The 18,848-nt window shown below is 53.7% G+C and overlaps 5 protein-coding genes across 5 annotated transcripts; 4 read left to right on the top strand and 1 right to left on the bottom strand.

Annotated features, from left to right (window-relative positions):
• Positions 1 to 1,787: 1,787 nt before the first annotated feature.
• Positions 1,788 to 2,882, top strand: PV07_00971 (uncharacterized protein; the record flags this gene model as incomplete). The annotated part of the gene is made up of 4 exons (XM_016387464.1): positions 1,788 to 1,869; positions 1,923 to 2,091; positions 2,164 to 2,494; positions 2,556 to 2,882. 4 exons carry the CDS (start codon positions 1,788 to 1,790, stop codon positions 2,880 to 2,882), a joined length of 909 nt encoding a protein of 302 aa, XP_016254392.1.
• Positions 2,883 to 5,804: 2,922 nt separating this feature from the next.
• PV07_00972 (uncharacterized protein) lies at positions 5,805 to 8,105 on the top strand. Its single transcript, XM_016387465.1, has 2 exons — positions 5,805 to 7,355; positions 7,407 to 8,105. Exons 1-2 carry the CDS (start codon positions 5,866 to 5,868, stop codon positions 7,669 to 7,671), a joined length of 1,755 nt encoding a protein of 584 aa, XP_016254393.1. The 5' UTR covers positions 5,805 to 5,865; the 3' UTR covers positions 7,672 to 8,105.
• A 115-nt stretch (positions 8,106 to 8,220) lies between these two features.
• Positions 8,221 to 10,731, top strand: PV07_00973 (uncharacterized protein). Its single transcript, XM_016387466.1, has one exon. The coding sequence runs from the start codon at positions 8,299 to 8,301 to the stop codon at positions 10,237 to 10,239; it is 1,941 nt and encodes a 646-aa protein (XP_016254394.1). The 5' UTR covers positions 8,221 to 8,298; the 3' UTR covers positions 10,240 to 10,731.
• PV07_00974 (uncharacterized protein) lies at positions 10,477 to 12,712 on the bottom strand. The gene is made up of 2 exons (XM_016387467.1): positions 12,353 to 12,712; positions 10,477 to 12,302 (listed from the first exon to the last, which is right to left on the bottom strand). The coding sequence occupies exons 1-2, from the start codon at positions 12,611 to 12,613 to the stop codon at positions 11,547 to 11,549; spliced, it is 1,017 nt and encodes a 338-aa protein (XP_016254395.1). The 5' UTR covers positions 12,614 to 12,712; the 3' UTR covers positions 10,477 to 11,546.
• A 149-nt stretch (positions 12,713 to 12,861) lies between these two features.
• PV07_00975 (uncharacterized protein) lies at positions 12,862 to 18,271 on the top strand. Its single transcript, XM_016387468.1, has 3 exons — positions 12,862 to 16,761; positions 16,821 to 17,289; positions 17,355 to 18,271. The coding sequence occupies exons 1-3, from the start codon at positions 16,209 to 16,211 to the stop codon at positions 17,845 to 17,847; spliced, it is 1,515 nt and encodes a 504-aa protein (XP_016254396.1). The 5' UTR covers positions 12,862 to 16,208; the 3' UTR covers positions 17,848 to 18,271.
• Positions 18,272 to 18,848: the final 577 nt, after the last annotated feature.

Genomic DNA, 18,848 nt, shown 5'->3' on the forward strand with positions numbered 1-18,848 from the left:
ATAGTTCGGGAGCATGCTGAGGTAACAGAGATGGGCCTCGACGTAGAAATAAAGTGTCTAGAAGAAGCAGCAGACAGCTGAGCTCTGGCTACTCCGAAGCTGTCGCGTAGACTGGTGGGCTGCAACCCGCATGCACACTTAGTCATCTTTGCTGCTAATCACAAACAGAAAATGGTGCCCGAAAGAAGCAGATGGTGACAATGACCCGTGCGAATGGCCAAAGATCCGAATAATCCATCATGAGCGCCTATTGGAGAATCGTGAAGGGTGGTGAACATGGAGAGGCAACCCGTAAGCCACCCGAGCGTAACAAATCCATTATATAAACCATGCCGGTGTCAGTCAGCCAAAACATTCCCGACGCGAACGCCGGAGATGTGCATATCTGGAGTGCCGCTGACAAAGTTGATGTATCTTGTATGGCTGAACAATAATACAGCCAATGGATAGGGACCAGTTTCAGAAAGTGAGCATCCATGCTGAGCACACACGATACTCTGCGAGGTCGGGAGGAACGGCCTCAGATTCATCCCCCGTGCTCCCCGTGCTTCTCGTGCTCAATTTGGCATCACAATCAAAGTCACGTCTAGTGATTCTCTTAGAGGAATAAAAAGTATTTGCTTTGCCTCGGAACATGAACATCGAGCGGTGATACATGCCTCTTCTGGGATGAGGGCCCGTTGGCGGCTGATCCGGGGAAATGAGATGGGCAAGGGGCGAACCTACTTGAGCCGCCGCACGCCAATTCGAGGGTGTTGTGCCGAGGCTCGACTGAGGACTTTAACGAGGGCTTCGGATCCAAGAGAGTGAGTACAAAGCACATTGCAAGGCACAGAATCACATAGGGCATAGCATAATTCGACCTGAAGTAAGAGGGAATGAGAATGGTGGGCACATCTAAGTAAGAACCAAAGTGAAGGAAAATGGCATAGACAGCGAGGAAAAGTGAAATCCCGCTTTTTAGTTGAGCCATAGACGCTAACTATCTTGGGAGTAGTGCATTTCCTTGTGCCAACGTCCCTAAACATATGATTGGCCAACAGCGTCTCTCCTCTCATTTCACTTCCGCACTGCCATTCGACCTCTTCCTCCACCTCCTCGAACCTGATCGCGTCCTCCCTCAACTTCATGCAACGCTTCGCCTCTGGCGCGATTTGCCTACAGTTCTTGAACTTGCTTTTCCTGTTGGCCAGAGCACTATCGCCCATCACACGCTCTTCGCACGGCTCATTTACTCCACGTGGAAATGGCTGGCCGATCGAGGGAGCCAACCAACATCAGCTTGGCCGAACGTGGCTGGCCAAATTCCCTATTTCTACCCGATCCTGATTCCTCGAGATTACGTCTCCTTCCTCGGTCTTTCAGCCTCGACTTCTATCGCCTGCCAACCCTGTTCAACTACTGACTACCTGCATTAGCTTCAAGGTCGATGCGCAAGCTTGTGGGGAAGATGCGGGCTCTGGTATCCATTACCTGTATCGCTGCCTCAATGCTGTGTTATCCCTAGGAACTCGATACTTCATATGAAGCATCTGCCGCCGACCTCGTCTCAGTCTATTATTCATTCCTCCCACCAGCACGAGACCTTCCCTTCCCGGTCGTGTTTCGTTTCTTTCATTGCTTTAGTCTCTCATCCGAGTGCTTCCTCTGCCGAAGCCTTCCATTCTCTTATCGCTATCGCTCCTTGTACACCTTTATTCATCCCCTAGCTGCACCTTTGCCTCTCTGGGCTCACGCTCGCTTCTCTGTGTCCTTACTGTCCAAGGACTTTCATTCTTTTCCCCAACATGTCTTTCGCTTCTATTTATGTACCGATCCTTCTGCTGTTAACCCTCGCCAACGCCGCACCGTTTGCGCTTCAAAAGAGAGGTGTTTGCTGATCTCCATGAATGAGAGGTATTCGCGCTGACATCTTCCTTCAGCCATTTCCCAAGATTTGTTCAACCAACTGTCGTTCTTTGAACAATACTCGGCAGCTGCATATTGTCCGAACAATAACGTGGCCTCTTCCACCTCCAATATTACGTGCGCAGCCGGGAACTGCCCCCTTGTTCAAACCGCCGGGGCAGAGTCACTACTTGAATTTCAAAAGTAGGCAATGTCCATACCCTCCATTCTGTTCTGCGGTGGATATGAGCAGGGCTGACGTCTTTCTCCTCACAGTGAAGGGCTTGCGGACTCAACTGGATTCGTTGCCGTCGACCACACAAACCAAATGATAGTAATGTCCTTTCGAGGCACTACATCATTCGGAAACATTCTCGCAGACATCAATTTGGTGATGGTCCCTTGGGACGTGTGCGACTTGTGCACTGCACACTCTGGCTTCCTCGACTCCTGGCAGACTGTCAAGCCACAGATTCAGGGAGTGCTCGCCAGCGCCAAAGCTAGCTATCCCTCGTACAAAATTATTGCTACGGGCCATAGCCTCGGCGGTGCAGTAGCGACGCTGGCTGCTGCTGACCTGAGAGGGTCAGGCTACAGCATTGCTTTGGTATGTCGGCTTCCGCGACCGACCTAAATCCGCGAATCATTAGACTAACTTTGGCTCAAAGTACACATACGGTTCTCCGATGGTTGGGAACTACTTTCTGGCGACATTTATCACGAACCAGTCGGGTGGCAACTACCGCGTGACCCACGCCCAGGACCTCGTCCCCAAGCTGCCAGGCTACCCAATCTTCGCGCACGTTTCGCCCGAATACTGGATCACGTCACCCACCAACGCAGCCGTGACGGTGAATGACATCCAGGAGAGCTCCGGCGTGATTGACTTGCAGGGCAACCAGGGACAACTTGACAGTAGTATTGAGGACCATGGTTGGTATTTCAATAGCATTGCAGCCTGTTCGCCGGGACTGGGGTCGGAGTTGGTCAGGTAAACGATAACGCGCGGTGATATGGGGGTTCTTGGCATGGTAAGAGCATCGCTTTCACAGTGATGCCCATGGTTCACTAGGCGTCAGGCGGATCTCTTTCTTTTTGGCGTGTTGGGCACACAAAGGCTGTTAATAATTCCGAGGCGTGGCCTGAGACTTATACAAAATGAGATATCTGCCCCAACCACTTACCTCTCTCTCATGGAACAAGGAGTGAGGCCGCTGGTTTGCCATTTTCAGGAGGTTGCTCTTCTGTTCTGCATTGCATGTGCACCCAGCGTGCGCCGGCGTCGGGGTCGATCACTAATGTTCTCTCCTAAATCCTCGTCCAAGGTGGTATTCGAGGGTGAGAAGCCCCCTTGTTGCTGCCTGATATACGCCCTTCGTCGACTGCTTGCGGCCCTTACTCGTAGGTCCAGTCAATGAGGATTCGACGGCCGCAGCTGAGTAATTGACCTCTCTGGGATAGAAAGGCAGCAAGATTACGATTCCATTTTTGCGGCCGCCGGCATGCGAAAATTCGTTTGCCATTTGAGCTCACACAATTGGACGATAAGACACCTCACAGTCTCGGCGAGAGAAAGACCAATCGGGCCTCTTGAGGGCAAGCGACTGGAACGCCTTAGCACGGACTCTCTCCTTGGGTTGGGAGGAGAGGAGGAGGAACGAAGCAACAATATTTTACCACGAGGCTGGCTGGGACTGGGGGTGGAAGTAACATGCGCTATTCGTGACTGAGAGCCTCTCAATGACGTCCTTGTCCTCTTCATAATTCTAGTCTCTTCCAACAAATACGTAGGATTAGGGAGGTGGGAGACAAAGCCTGAACGAACCCCGACAGCTCGGTTTCTCCAGAACCAAGGCCAAGGGACCAATGAGGCAACCCCGGTTATATACAGTTGGCTTGGAAGTCGGCAAAGTGTGGGGTTGAACGCCCGGTCTATGAGGGCCGCAACTCTCCACAGCTTGTTGATCTCTTCCCCCTCCTCCTCTTCGGATCCGTGATGACAGGAAGAGGAGGAGGACGGGTGAACGGGACAACAATTGCGCCTGGCTGGAGGCGTAATCTGGGAATTAGTCAACCGGGGGTTGAGACGTGGATTAGCAAACCCAAACAACTACCCCGCCTCGTAACGAACAGACTAACCGGTGCGAAATGGGCTATGTACCCGGCGTGGGAGTCCAAGAGGTGTAGGTATGTGCGTGCATGATATAACCTCGCTCGGTCTGTAGACTGTTCTCCGTAGATAAACCATCAAGTGCCATCAACTCCACTGTCGACGACAACATCATCACCAGCAAAGCACCCAGCACCTACTTCAGACCATGGCGTCGTCTAATATCGCGGCCCTGCTCACGCAGGCTCAAATCCCAGCATTCAAATGCCCACCGGGAACAAAGATGCATTTCTTGGATCTCGGCATCCTCCAGGGTGATGAAGGATGGTAAGGAACCCCATGCAATGTTTGGGAGGGCATTAGAATGGCTTGTTGTCTTTGGATCAACCCAGGTCCTGACTTTTTTGCGACAGGCTGCTTCGTGGCGCAAACACCAGCACCTTGAGCAATAAGAACCCGGAGAACAAGCGTCGTGATTTGATTGTTTTGGCGGCCTTGATCGAATACCCAGGTGTCGGATGCATTCTCTTCGAGACGGGGTGTGCGGAGGATCTTCAAATCGTACGTGTCCCTTTTGGGCGTCTGATGCTTGATACATACGAAGTATGATCGATGCAACTCACCATCAACGCACTCGACCACAGGCATGGCCGGCGCCCCTTACCGATGTCTTTCCCCGGACTGTGTATGACGAGAAGCACAAACTCCCGGCAGCCATCAAGGCCACCGGCAACGACATCAAGGACGTGAAAGCCGTCGTGATCGGCCACTTGCACCTGGATCACGCGGGCGGGCTTGAGCATTTTATGGACACGGATGTGCCCATTTTTGTGCACGAGGAAGAATTCAAGCACGCCTGCTGGGCTGTCGCCACGGGCGCCGACCTGGGCGTCTACCTCCCCGGATACATGAGCCTCGAGCGTCTGAAGTGGAACACCTTCACCGAGGACCATCTGGATTTGTATCAGGGCATCACGCTCCACCATTCTCCAGGCCATACACCGGGTCTTTGTATCATGCAGGTCAACCTCGAGCAGAGCGGGACATGGATCTGGACAACGGACCAGTTCCATATTGCGGACAACTATGAGCTCAGTCATCCACACGGCTGGCTGGCCCGGGATCATAACGCCTGGATCAAGAGCTTGAAGATGATCCAGCGGCTGCAGAGGCTCTTCGATGCAAAGCTGGTGTTCGGGCATGATATGGATGTTGCCAAGAAGTATATGGGGAAGTCATATGAATGACCTCGCTTCATGGAGGCTGGACAAGTAGGCATCGGAACGACCTCAATCGAGTGAGCAGGAGTCATGGTGTGGAGGAAGCATGGGACAAGGAGCAAGTCGCTGGGCGGTAGGAAGTGTATAGCATCGGTTTAAGATGCTTGTCCGCCATAGTCCTGTATGAATGATGGACAGAAGAACACGAAATCATTGCATCAATCCGAGGCATCTTTTGTCTTGTTCGCGAGCAGAAGCTTTGAAGACAGGCTTATTGGGCAATGATTTCTTCTTAACCCAGCACCGGGCTGAGCGGATGCGAGAAGGATTCTTATGGTGGTGACCACGGATGAATACCATGCTCAGCTCCGATAATTGAGGCAAGTACCTCGTCTCGTAGGCTCATGAAAGGTGGAAGGCCCAGGTATTGGCATACTGGGGTAGGAAGATATTGGCAAAGTGATGCAAGATGCTTGATTCCCATCATTCGCGTAGTCAGAGCACTGAAAAAGGGGCCATCACGTGACGTAGATGCGGACTTGGATCGCTACGACACGTTCCGAGGATTCCTCTACATCAAGTCCATTGTAAACTCAACATCTCATCTCAGAGCGGCTGCAGAGGGACAGCCTTCGGGCGTTGAGGGCCATGAACAATGTTGGAACGGTAGCTCTGCGAATAGCCAGAATTGGCGTACAAGCCTCGCCCTCCCACTCCCCTCTCAGGCCCATTTCGCGGGCATGGCTGCTGGCTTCATTTTCCTGTCATGGCCAGGAGTCTCTTGCATACCAGCGATCGCGCAATCCACTGCTTGAACCTCCCTTACTGGGAGTCCAGTTCCGCACCTTCTCGCAGTCTACGCGATGCAGCTTCCGCCAGTCTTCCATGGTACAGAAACTCAAACCGTATGGAGCCGACAACAAGCCCGAAAAAGGCCTGAAATTTCAGGACGCCGACCTCAGCAGAGAGCAGATATTATCCATCTTCGGACGCCATGCCCCTCCTACTCAATTTGCGAACCGATTGCTCCGGGTCCTCCACGGCCGCCGCCACGACGGAACGCTGGACCTGCCACTCCCCAAAGACGTCGAGTCGCAGCTAGGGAAATTTCCTCATGCTGTCGAGGACAGTCTACACTATTTAAGACAGGCATATCCAATCGACGAAGATGAGGCGATTTTGTACCGTATCGAACGGGAAGAGGACGAACTTGAAAAGGACCACCCTTCGGTTCTGATGCAAAGGGGACAAGATATTGGTCTGTACAGAGCACATACAGCACCAGAAGAATCATATTACGGGCCCCAGAGCGGGCACTATCAGGCTGAACTCAGTGAAAGAGAAGGCGACCCATACGGAAAGAGTGAGCTGGACAGGATCCGCGCCGAAAATGAAGCCAGACGTGAAAAGGAAGAGGCGGAGTTACAGGCACAAATCGACAAGGAGATGGAGAAAGCCCAAAAGGCCCAGATTGAGCGATCCAAAGCCCTCGCTCAACGACCGGAACAAGGGTTAGAGACGGCCAAGGAGCTGAGACCGCCCAACAGTTTTGAGAAATGGGTGCTAAGAGCTCGAAACCGAGCGCAGTCAAAGCTGACGCTCGAATCGCCAGAGATCGCTCAGATGTCTATGTTGCGACGTCTATTTCCCTCACTTCTCCTAGTGGCCCTGTTATGCGGTGGCTCCTACATCTTTGCCCAAGCCTGGACTCGACCAAAGCAGTCCGACCGACTCTTTCCGGATGTGTCGCTTTCATTTGCAACCATTGGCACTCTGATTGCCATCAACACCGCCGTCTGGCTTGCTTGGAAGTTCCCGCCTTGCTGGTCCATGCTGAACAAGTACTTCTTGTTTGTTCCCGCTTATCCTTATGCACTCAGCATGATTGGAAACCTGTTTAGCCACCAAACACTATGGCACTTGACGATGAACATGGGGGCTTTGGCGATCTTCGGTCTTCCTCTTCACGAAGAAATTGGCCGCGGCAATTTTCTGTCCATTTACTTTACTTCAGGGTTGATAGGAGGCTTCTTGAGTTTTGCGCGCCACCTTGCTCAACGCAATCTGGCAACGTCTGTTCTTGGGGCGAGTGGGTGCGTGTATGGCATCATATCTGCATATCTTGCCCTTCATTCCCGGTAAGGACCAGTTCCCGCGCTTATCAGAACTCACTGACCCGCCCGTGACAGTGACAACTTCTCTCTTATCTTCATTCCCCACGACTGGACGGATAAGTTGTCTTTCAGCGGCCAGACAGTTCTGGTACTCCTCACTGCGAGTCAGGTTTTTGGAGCACTGGGGCGTTTGGGAAGGTACGACTACATTGACCACCTAGGAGGAATGGCGGTGGGATACGTCTATGCTCGATGGCTGCAGAGTAACGGGCACAGGCGAAGGGAAGACACGACCAGACTGGGTTCATGGTGGACGAACCTGGTCGGGAAAAAGCCGTGAGGATGTATGCTCAACCTGGAACTGAAGCCCCTCGACTTCATTCGCAGAACAGCCAAAACCGCGTTCGTATTCAGTGTTTATTACTCTGACCCGAGCTGGACATGAGAGGGAGAACTCCAAGTACTCCCATTCGGATCCGGAAGTCTTCACATGGACATTCAACGACCATTCTGGACAAGGCCGGTTCCGAGACACTGATTCACAAATTGCGCAGTCGTCCTCACAAAGACTGGCTCACTGGCGTTTGTGAAGGTCATGCTGCTACAGATGAAGATGTATTGCAGCAAGATGTCGATATCCCGGTTGACTCCTGTAGCGCAGCACAGCCCCCGGGCTGTGGAGGTTGAATAGAGAATGATTCCACTCATGTACAAGATGTCACCATTAGCTACCAATCTAAGGGCCTTGAAACGGATGCCATTGTTGTCCACTGCTTTCTTCCTCAGCCCCTGTTTTGACGACTGTCAGTTCAATGTAGTCTCCTCCCATATCTCGAGCATTCTGAGGGACGATGGATGATATCCAAAGGCCCTTCAAGCCGATCGCGGAGTCTGCGTCGGGCGTCCGCCCCGCCGACGTCACAGGCTCCGATTCGTCAGAGCAAGACAATTTGGACAGATTTCCGCCATGAATATCACCATTTCCATTTGCTCCAACATCCCAAGTATCCCACTTCTCACGCCGCAATTTTTTCTCTTCTCGCGTGCTTGCGCCTGGCCCTTGGCGCTCGAAGCCGCTCCACTGCAGATTCAGGCGCCGTCAGGGCTCGGCCTCACACCACCTTCTCGGTCTCACACATACACGCATCCCTTGCCTCCAATGGCGGGCGCGTCTCCCTTCCAACAATCACCGCCTGTCCTGTCCCTCTTGAAAACCCTCCACCCCCCGGGCGCAGGGGCGAGCCGATCATGGCAGTCGAGCCCGCATCCGGATCCATCTACACCGCTCCTTGCAACGGGGTCCGCAGACAAATCTGTCAACGTCTGGTCACTGCGGGATTTCTCCCTGGTCTCGACGATAAGCGGGGGACATAAGAGGAGCGTGAGGACAGTCGCGTGGAAGGATTTCGGCGGCAGCACCAAGGTCAGGACGAAGACGGAGAAGAAGAAGCCCGTGGTGTTGGGAACCGGGAGCTTTGATGCGAACGTCGGGATCTGGGTGTGGAATGATGCTCGGAGGTGGGCGGCCTTTCGAGACGCAGACGATCAACAGAATGGAGGCGAGCGAGCGCCGCAGCATGAAAGGAGCATGTCTTCTGACACGGACGAAGTCGACATGACCAACGACCGATCTGGCGATGACGATGATGAAGAGTGGCACTTTTCCACCCTGCTCACCGGCCCCGACTCTGAGATCAAATCCATTGAGTTCGCCCCTCCTCATTACCCGACTAACCTCTTAGCGACCAGCTCAAGAGACAAGAGTGTTTGGATCTGGGAAGAGGTGGAGCCCGAAGAGTGGGAGACTATTGCCGTCTTGAGCGAGCATACGGGCGATGTCAAGTGCGTGGGTTGGTGCCAAGGGGCAAGAAGGGGAAATGGCCGCAGATCAAAGAGAAGAAAACTAGGAGATGTAGGAGATCAGGACGGAGATGTCGACATGGGCGACACAGGGGCGCGATCCAACGGCATCGGTCCCGGCACGACGAGAACCCAACAAGATATGGACGTCGACGAAGAAGACGAGGTCGATATTCTCGGCTCTCGCCCCATTCTGGCGAGTGGTTCATACGATGACACCATCCGCCTCTGGCGCGACGTGGAGGAGGAGGGCGACTGGATCTGCGTCGGCGTGATTGACGGCCACAAGGGGACGGTCTGGGATCTCAAGTGGGAAAAACACATCAACTATTCCCTCCTGGATCTGTCGCAGTGTCTCAACGACCGAGACCGAGAAGTTGCTATCAGGGAATTTGAAGCAGACTGGATGCCTCGCATCATCTCTTGCTCCGACGATCTAACCGTGCGAGTGTGGAGGAGGGAACTCAGCGAGGCGGAGAAGGAGAAAAGAAGAGCACAATCGCAGCACTCCGCACCCATGGGCTTTGCGTCATCGCGGATACCCAGCGTGATCCGTCCGATGAGCGCGATGGAGAGATGGGTCGAAGACGCCACGCTACCTGCCGTGCATGTCCGGAGTGTGTATGCGGTGGATTGGTCCAAGAGGACGGGGATGGTGGTGAGCTGTGGCGGAGACGGTACGATTGCCGTGTACAGGGAAACGCCTGCGCCCGCATCTCCAGCTGAGAATAATAATAATGCTGCCGCCGGGGGAAACGCGGGAGACGACGTCGTGATGAACGGCACGCCATCGCTGGCCCCCTCCAGGTCTGCAGAGCACAACAGCGCCCCAGCGGACGCGCCGTACCGGCTGCACGCCCCGAAGTGGGGGGTTGTGGCGCTCATGGACACCGCGCACGACGAGTTCGAGATCAACCACGTCTGCTGGGCCGAGCGGCGCGACAAAGATCGACGGGTCGACGGTGAGGAGATGATCGTCTCGACCGGCGATGAGGGCGACGTGAGGATATGGACCTTGCCTGACGACCTCCTGGCTGAGTTTGACTGAGTTTTGTGGCAGGAGGCCCTTATTGGGGGCGGATGGATGCCGTCTACGGCGTATATGGGAGAATACTTGGAACCTTGACACGAGGCCTAGAAAGTATAGACAGACGGCCCATGACGAGAGACGAAGAAGTGGGAGTTGCGATGCCGCTTGTGCTTTCTACGACTATTCTTCTCTTGCTTTCCCTCAATGACTCTGCGTAAGCAACGCCATAGACTGTGCCGCTCCAAAACGTGTTCGCCGGCCGTTTCCCAGGTTCTGCTGTGCCCAGAACCAGTGAGAACATAGTGTCGATATGGACGAGATCGTCTTTCTCCCAATCTCTTGTCTGTTCCCACCGCTCGTGGTTTTCTCCGTCAGACAGATATAGCTCAGTCTCATGACATCAACATCAATCTCTTCATTGATCAGAGACTGGAGGTGGACGGTAGTACACGTACAGGACAGGGTATATACTACAGGAGGCAGATCATGTACAGTACAGATGTATCGGAGCAGAGATTTTGAAAGCTTGCCTCGTCCGCATATACGCAAGGAGACCTGAGATAGCTCCAGCCAGAGAAAGAGAGAGTCGCGCATGTACCAGGAATTGAGACGAATTGCTCCCCGAGAAGACCTTCCTTCTCTGGCCCAAGCCCGTGATCGACTGAGGTGCGTGAATCCCTCTCAGTTCAGCCTTGTCATGTGAAGACTTCCTCCAGGCTCTTCACATCGCAAGGCTGGGCCAACCCACTCGCCCAGGTCTGGTCCAAACAAATCAGACATATCATATTGAAACCCGCATTTTTCTCCCACACCAAGACCCCCTACCACGACTAGGGCGAAGCCGATCTGACGACTTGACCTACCACACAATCCAGGTCCTGCTCGGTGGAACTGGCACCCGTACCAGTAGCCAGCAGGACCTCGATTCGAACCACACTTCGAACACTTAATCTAGGTCCTGTCAGGTCAAACTAACACCGGGTTAGCAGCAGCAGACCTCCCTTCTGCCCTTTCCTGCCCCTTCTGCCCCCTCTCCCCTTCCCCCTTCACCTGCTCCGGGAAAACCAACCCGAAAGGGCGAGTTTCGCTTATCACGCTGCATCTCAACTCAGAGTTGAGCTGCCTTGTGCTTAAGTTTTTGCACTTTTTGACGTCCGCACATATTTCTTTGCGATACCCGTGACCTCATAGAGCTTTGTGGTTGTGGGCGTACACGCCTGGCGGAGGTGTGATATTGACATGGCCGTCGCCAAGGCAGCAGGTGAAGAAGAGGTATCCAACGTGTGAAGTTGTTTCCTTGGCGGTGGGATGAATTCAATCGTAGTTCAGTCTGCTTCCAGGTAGGCTTCCTTCTTCTGCTGTTTCGCGGCTTTGCGAGCTTGGTTCATACTCCCACCCAGGAACTCCAGCTGGCGTGTCCGCTCAGCCAATGCATCTTCGGTCACATCGTCCAGCACAAATTTGCCCATTTGCCCGCTTCTCCATTTCTGCACAAACTGCAAAGCCGAAGATTCAAAGTCCGGCACCCCACCCTTCTTCAGACGGCCCTGTTTCCTTGCAAGTCCCTCCAGCACAACAAAAATGTCGTTCGTTGGCTCGGAAAACATCTCGTACAGGGCTGGGTCTCGAAGGTTGAGGTGGTACAAAAGATAATCAGCGATGGTTGTTGGTGGGATAATCGTGTCTTTGACATTTCCACAAAGGGCGAGCTTCAGCATACTCTCGGCGTCGGGGACGTAGGGAACGAAGACACCTGGAGTGTCCAGAACATATACAGCTTCTCTACCATCTTCTGCCTCGATTATTTTGACATCACTGCCAATCTTCCTGGTTACTCCGGGCTGGTCTCCGGTCCTTGCAGCCTTCCTCTTGCCCAAACTGACGTTTCGCAAAGCGTTGAGAAGAGACGACTTGCCAACATTGGGCATGCCCACAACCATGAGACGGGTGCCGAAGAGGGAGGTCGACGCATTCGCGTGCGCACGGGCAAAGTCGAGGACTCGGTTGATGGCAACCCGGGATTTCACATCTGCGAAGAACGAGGTGGATGGAGCATCCCATTTCTTGATGATCTTTTCCCTCTGGTCCACGTCAGAAGGTCACGCACAGCTCATTCCCGGGCTGCCCATACCTGCTTGTCCTCACTTGTGAAATTACTCCCCAGATCTTGCTTCGTGTACACTATCAGTCGTGGTCGTTCGCCGAGGTTGGCTTCGAACAACGGGTTACGAGATACAAGAGGCGTCCGATAGTCCCGGCACTCGATGACAAGATCGATCTGCGAGATCATGGATTTCATCTTCGACAAACCAGCCGCATGGTGGCCAAGGTAATAGGATCTAGGTATCGACCCGAGGTGAGGGTACATTCGGCGAGGCACGAATGCGCCCATGGTGGATGTATGTATTTCGCAGTCGAGTGCATAGGTTTCCAGCCATTGTTCTCATATTACCTGCTCTATGTGGAGTCGGAGCATGCTGGAGGACTTGGAGATGAGAAAATGTTAGTTTGTGACATTGAAAAGTGCACATGGAGGTGGAAGTGCCCGCTACGGTGAAGCGTTACGGGGCGCAGGGCAATCTTCCTTTCACTCACTATTCCTACGAGCCTTGCAACGACACCAACTTCCGCTCTCTATACCACGCAGCCATTCCATGCGGCCGGGTCATGATAACGGATGGACCCTTGGATTGATTATGTGTGGCTCGGCGATCGCACTATTCCCTCCGCACACCTGTTAATCCTAAGGGAAAGGACGCAGTTGTCTCCTAGGAAAGCCTTCCATCCAGGACAATGACTACGGAGGCAATGGAGCGGGATGCGAATCAAGTCCAGAGGGTCGGGGCGAGTCCTGGGACCTTGTTAGGTGCGTCGGCGCCCGCTTCGCCCTTTTTCATAGCACCGAGATCTAGAGGCTTGGAGCTCTCCCAGCGATTCGATACTCCCATCCAGCATGCCTCGACAAAGGCTTGACTTCAGTCCACCACTTCGCTTAATCACGGTTCTTGCGGTGTACACACGGAAGACGGTGTCGAAATTGCATATTCCTCCAGCACAACATTGCACTGCATCATTTGCTTTGGACTCTCAGACCCCCTCAGTCGCAACGGGAGTGTAGCACACCGTCGTTGGACGCAAAAGCTTGCGCTGTACGACAATTCTCTTTTCAGTCTAACAGGATCTTGGGAGCTCCGGCTTCCGTCCGTGTCAAATGACTGCGCTGCTGTCAACTGGAGAAGGTGTCCAACCTTGGATTGCCGTCGGTCGGCGAACCGACATCTTCTGTGTGCGGATCTCTACCAGGTTCTGCAAGGAGATTGGGCTGCGAAGGTGTCAAGATGGTTATCATCGCACTTGTCCAGTCTTTTGCCTTTTCTTTCATCTCTGTCGCAGTGCAGATGTTCTGTCCAGCTCTTAATGCTCAATGGCTAGCTTGAAGGCACAGCCAGCGTTGCACCGAGTCTCACACTTCAACAAGTGTTGCCCAATGTCCGCACAAAGCAAAAACTTCCTTGCGACTTGCAGAGAGGCTTTCCAAGGCTCCATGTGTTGGACACTCTCCCTTCCTTCGAGAGGCGACCATCACTTTGTTCTTTCGCTTCGAGCAAGGGACTGGGATCCTGTTTGTGGCCGCACTTCATTCAGTGTATTTGCGAGGAGGGCTTTGGAAATTGCTTCGTGCGCCGAAGATCATGCACTGCAGACAATCCGACGCAAGCGAGCCAGGAAGTGCTAGCATGTTTGTGCTCAAGGAAGGAAAGACTGAATTGAGAGAATTCCAACGCACAAAATTCAGGTTGTTGCCCGCATGAGGGCGGACACCAAGCATTATACTGTCCTTCATCAATCCTTAATCGGGTCTGAATTTCCTCAAGGCTGTCCAAGAATAGGATCTGCGCGGGTCTGGACTGATATCGGGGATCCTGTGGCATCGCCATTAACCGAGTCCTGGGGTGCCATATCTCCAAAACGCAACCAGGGCCTCAATCTTGGAGAGCTTGCAACATATTCGTGGGTTACACCATCGTTTACGCAGTGAGGACGGCGGTTCAGGTTACCGTCGCACTAGAAGGTATAGAAGGCGCGTGTCGCTTGATATCAGCGTCCAGATTACCCTGTGTCCCTTCTCCATGTCACCCACGAGTGGTGGCCTGTACAAGCAAGGTTGAGGTTGAATATTTTGAGCGACGAGGGCCGATAACAAGAGGCAGGATCGACCAACACTGCGGCGCAAAACGCACTCACGGATCTGCTTTGGATGGTAAGGAGCCGAGACTATCATTTCGAAGTTCACCCTGCCTTATAAGGCTGGAGGTCAAGCCCCTGCGATGTTGAAACTGAGATCACGCCGGGAGAACGGACGACAGCCCGTCACCAAAAACGGGTGAACCGAATGGCTGGGTACAAACCTGAGAAAGCTGTCCTACACACGGGCTGAAAGCCAGCGACTTGCCATTGCCAGCTCCACCTGCAAGGAATTCCAGTTGTTGCTTTACGCGGCTGCCGAGTCATCAACAACACGCGCCCCGTTGTCCAAGCAACTGGCTCCTTTCACAAACAGCATAACCGAGCCATTGCAGATGACCCTTTCACGATCAGCAGCCCAGAAACAGATCGGTAAGCATCCGAAGGGATGGTGGCCACGTGTGGACAACTTCAGGTGATTGGGCGGCCAACTGGAGGAGGGTTGCACAGGTCATTGTGCTACGCCATGGCCCTCTCCATGATTGCTTCGAGAACTCGACCAGGCTGATGATACAGGCACAGAAGATGAACGTGGCACAAGAGGAGCAAATGATGAGCAAGATTGGCTGTTCTTGTGCCCATAGGACAGAGAGGTTGCACCTTCGACTTCAACTGACTCGCACGGTGAGGGCTGTTCTCGGAACCGTTTGTCTTGTCGTCGTCAGGCGCGGACGCCAGGGCGAAGGAGCTCGAGAGGTCAAGGCCGGGATAGATTTGCCCGAAAGAGGAACAATCGAAGGATGGCGAAAGTGGGGGTCGCGGGGTCAAGCAGCCGCCAATCAGGGCTCGCCAATGGGTCCAATCCGTTATCGCCGTATCAATCTGGGGCTAAACCCCTTGCGGCAAGGCTGTCCGTGCAGCCAACCGCCGGCCTTTGCATTCTGACGACCAGCATCGTCCCTCGCTCCATCTACCTGCTTGTTCGGATCCCTGGATGGCCAGTCAAGTCGGCCCTGGATCTGGCTGCCCTCTGCCGATCCGTCCTCTTCTCCTTTGGGCTCATGCACCAGCCGTTCTGCGAGGGCCACCTTCTGTAGGTAGGTTGCTCGCTGACCTGTCACGAACCACTGCGATCACCCTCGTCGAGGATAGGCTCCGCCCCCCGGTACCTGTCAAGCCATTCTAACGGTCGTTGGATTCAAAGTACCTGGTCTGAGCTATCTGGGCTGATAGCTCTATACACTCGCCAATGAGCGGTGGGGTTCACAATTGGCCACAGCCGCGGTCCCTGCTTGCTCTACGCCCATTTGAGCTCACTTCTCCCTACAGACAACATCATCAAACCCCCCTCTGGTTTCCCCAATTTCACATCGCTTGCTGCAAGCTCAATCTTTCTAACATTTTACCTGCCCTTCCTGCGCCTTGATTCTACAATCAGGTCCTGTCTTACCGCTAGCCTGAACGCTGCTTAGCCTCGGTGGTGTGACTTGACCCATTATCTTTATTTTTGCTTGCATTTTGTCCTGTTCGGGAGATCTTCAAGGTCCGCGGTCGATATTTATACCAGCGCCATTTCGCCGTCCCTGGCATTGATTGTCAACAAGCGGCACTTGGCTTTTGCGCGCTTGTGGTGACATACGCCGCTTGGCTATTGTTGGTGGTCGTGGCTTCCAACTTCCCTGAGACGTCAAGCCCAGCCTGTTCCTGCCCCAGATCGATCTGTCAAGTGGCCGTTGGTTGTACATATACCGCGCGCTTCCCTTCGCCCTTGCACTCGGTATATCTTTCTCAACTCGTCAGAGATGGGGTCGTTCCAGGATGAGCGAACCCTGCTCTACTTGGGTCTCGCTATTTGCGTCGGCATCATCACCTACCTGAGCCTCAGTCAACGTCAGAAAGAAGTCGTCTTCAGAAGGTTGGCGTTACGCGGTCGTCGTACGTCAAGTGCAGACACGCCGCCTCGTTCCCTCTCGCCAGAGAAGAAGGAACCCAACAACTCACCACCCAAGTCTTCCGAGTATGTCAACACCTTTCCACCGTTGACCAGAGAAAACCTTCTGGAAGCCGCTGCCTCGCTACCCGAAGTTCGCCGCCTGATTCTGCAGAATGCGACATTCGACGAGAAGAACTGGACGAAATCCGTTCTCGAGTTTGGCGAGGACTTCCGCAAGGCTGATTCCGACAAATATGTCTTCACTGGCTACAAGATCGAAGAAATTCGAGCGCTAGGAGATTTCCCCGATTATGCTGCCCTCAGTGGTGTCCCACTCCCAAAGCCATACCATGATCACGACGTCAATAAAGCACTTCCACGACCATACCGACCTTTCCGATGGGCTTACCACCAGACCATGTGTCAGTACCCTCGTCCATTTTGATTTGTATTGCCAAGTTGACTGACTGCCCCGGCACAGCACTTACCAAGATGGAGCCAGACTGGTGGCTGGAACTGGAAAACACCTACGCCACCCGAATTGCTCAGCGTAAAAAGCTGTACGCCGAACATGGCGAGGCGGTCCTCCAGTGGCTGCCTGGTTCCGAACTGGCCTGCAAAGAACTCATGGAAATGGCTCTCCAGTTCCTTTGCGCCCGGTACCCACAGTACTTCCGGCTTCACTCTGACAAGAAGACGTTTGAGAACAAGATCCTGGGCACCAAGCAGGACGTCTCGGCCAAGCATCCTCTTCTGGTCCTACTGGACAACGTCCCCGAAGACTTCGCCATCACGCTGCGAAACCCAGAGACTGGGTACTACCACTTCCGGGCAGGAATGATCTGCTCGGCACTGGGGTGGAATGTCGGGACCAAGATCGGATTGCAGTTGCACCAGATCCACGCGCCGATCCCCGACTACAAGGAAAAGATGCAATTTAGCATGGATCGGTAAGCCCGCCCCCAAACTGTCAGCTCTTTTCTTTCAATTGGTGGCTAACACGTTGGCCCAATAGATTCTTCACCAAGATGCCCTCGCCCAAACCCATCCAGCGGGGCTCCTGGGGCCTTGAAGTCGACCAGCCACTGTACATGCCACCGGGCGACCCGCACGAAAAATACCGCGACTTCCAATCGCCCGACCTCGACCTGTCACGCATCCATCTGCGTGTCGACTGGCAGACGCTCCGCCGCCTACCCCTGTCGGGTGGCATCGTCTTCAACTTCAAGGCGCTGTTCACTCCCGTGTCGGAGTTCCGCGACGAGCCGTACATCCCCAGCCTGGTGCTGAAGGTGCTCAAGGACGGCAAGGAGAACCTTATGAAGTACAAGAACACGTGGCACGTCGAGCACGTGGTGATCCCTGCGCTGGAGGAGTACGAGCGCGAGCAGATCCAGAAGGGGCTCGTAGAGAAGGATTGGCAGCATCACACGCTGGACGAGAGCCCTTGGTTCCCGGGCTGGAAGGAGAAGTGGGTGAGGCAGCAGGGGTTTGGAGATGTTGAGTAGCCAACTCGAGGGGGTTACCCGCAAGATGTGTTGTTGCTGTGGACGCGGCTGTCTATTAAGGAGTGAGGCACAACCTCCAAGGACAAACGCGAAGAATATAGAAACGCCTGCAAGCGGTTGAAGAAAGAGGGGGAAAGATGGCAACCATACCGACACCAATGAGTATATCCAGACAGGACCCTACACAACGACACAACTACCACCATCAACCCCTACGCACACGAAACACAGACATAAAAGAGAAGGCAAAATGATTTAGAGCTCATCGACATGCGATACGGATACTTTGGAGGTTGAGATTTCCACTTCTTCCTCCCTTTTCTTCATTCATGGCTAGGAACTGGGGAGCGAACCATTCTTTTTCCTTGGTAGCATACCTATCTACCTACATACATAATCCGCATTGCGAACGAAAGTTGGCGCGCTATGGGCATAGCACAGTACCTATCTATTATCTTTGGTGTCATTTCCCTGCAAGAAGGAGGTAGGTCTGTAGTTAGTTAGGATGGGTGTATGTGGTGAGAAGTTTCACGGCCGTTGGCCTATCTCTATCCTGTACCTACGTATGTAATGTATGTGCCTGCCTGTTTGCCTGCCTGTTTGCCTGCCTTTGTTGCCTATCTGGTCAGCTACCTACGAGTATGTATGTGTAGCATTCAAGGAAGCCTATATACGTCCCCACCGAATTCGCAGAGCCAGGAGCTTCACGGATGCGTACGTATGTGCAATGTGGACGAGGCGGTCAGAAGATATGTAGGCTCCTATATCATTGGGAGCGGCTTTGTGGTCCGAGCCGTAGATATGTATCGCCCGCGATCCCTTGGCTTCGCGATCCCGTTTTCCTCGCACGCTGAGTCTGTCCGCTGAAGCTCGGCTATTTGACACGTACGGGGTCTTTACGAGGGAAACGGGGTCTTTGCTGCCGAGCTGTTGAGCCGTTGAACTGTTTCGCTGTCGGGCTGTCTGGGCGGCGTCGATCTCGAAAAAACGTCAACGTACGT

Source organism: Cladophialophora immunda (assembly GCF_000835495.1).
Source record: "Cladophialophora immunda strain CBS 83496 unplaced genomic scaffold supercont1.1, whole genome shotgun sequence".
In the NCBI taxonomy this organism is placed as follows: Eukaryota; Fungi; Ascomycota; class Eurotiomycetes; order Chaetothyriales; family Herpotrichiellaceae; genus Cladophialophora; species Cladophialophora immunda.

Excerpts from the sequence above, each read along its gene's own strand:
- PV07_00972 (XM_016387465.1), top strand. The coding sequence starts at position 5,866 with ATGAACAATGTTGGAACGGTAGCTCTGCGAATAGCCAGAATTGGCGTA. Across the intron at positions 7,356-7,406 it reads TATCTTGCCCTTCATTCCCG|TGACAACTTCTCTCTTATCT; the intron begins GTAAGGACCAGT and ends CGCCCGTGACAG.
- PV07_00973 (XM_016387466.1), top strand. The coding sequence starts at position 8,299 with ATGAATATCACCATTTCCATTTGCTCCAACATCCCAAGTATCCCACTT.
- PV07_00974 (XM_016387467.1), bottom strand. The coding sequence starts at position 12,613 with ATGGGCGCATTCGTGCCTCGCCGAATGTACCCTCACCTCGGGTCGATA. Across the intron at positions 12,303-12,352 it reads TCACAAGTGAGGACAAGCAG|AGGGAAAAGATCATCAAGAA; the intron begins GTATGGGCAGCC and ends GACGTGGACCAG.
- PV07_00975 (XM_016387468.1), top strand. The coding sequence starts at position 16,209 with ATGGGGTCGTTCCAGGATGAGCGAACCCTGCTCTACTTGGGTCTCGCT. Across the intron at positions 16,762-16,820 it reads GGCTTACCACCAGACCATGT|CACTTACCAAGATGGAGCCA; the intron begins GTCAGTACCCTC and ends GCCCCGGCACAG. Across the intron at positions 17,290-17,354 it reads ATGCAATTTAGCATGGATCG|ATTCTTCACCAAGATGCCCT; the intron begins GTAAGCCCGCCC and ends TTGGCCCAATAG.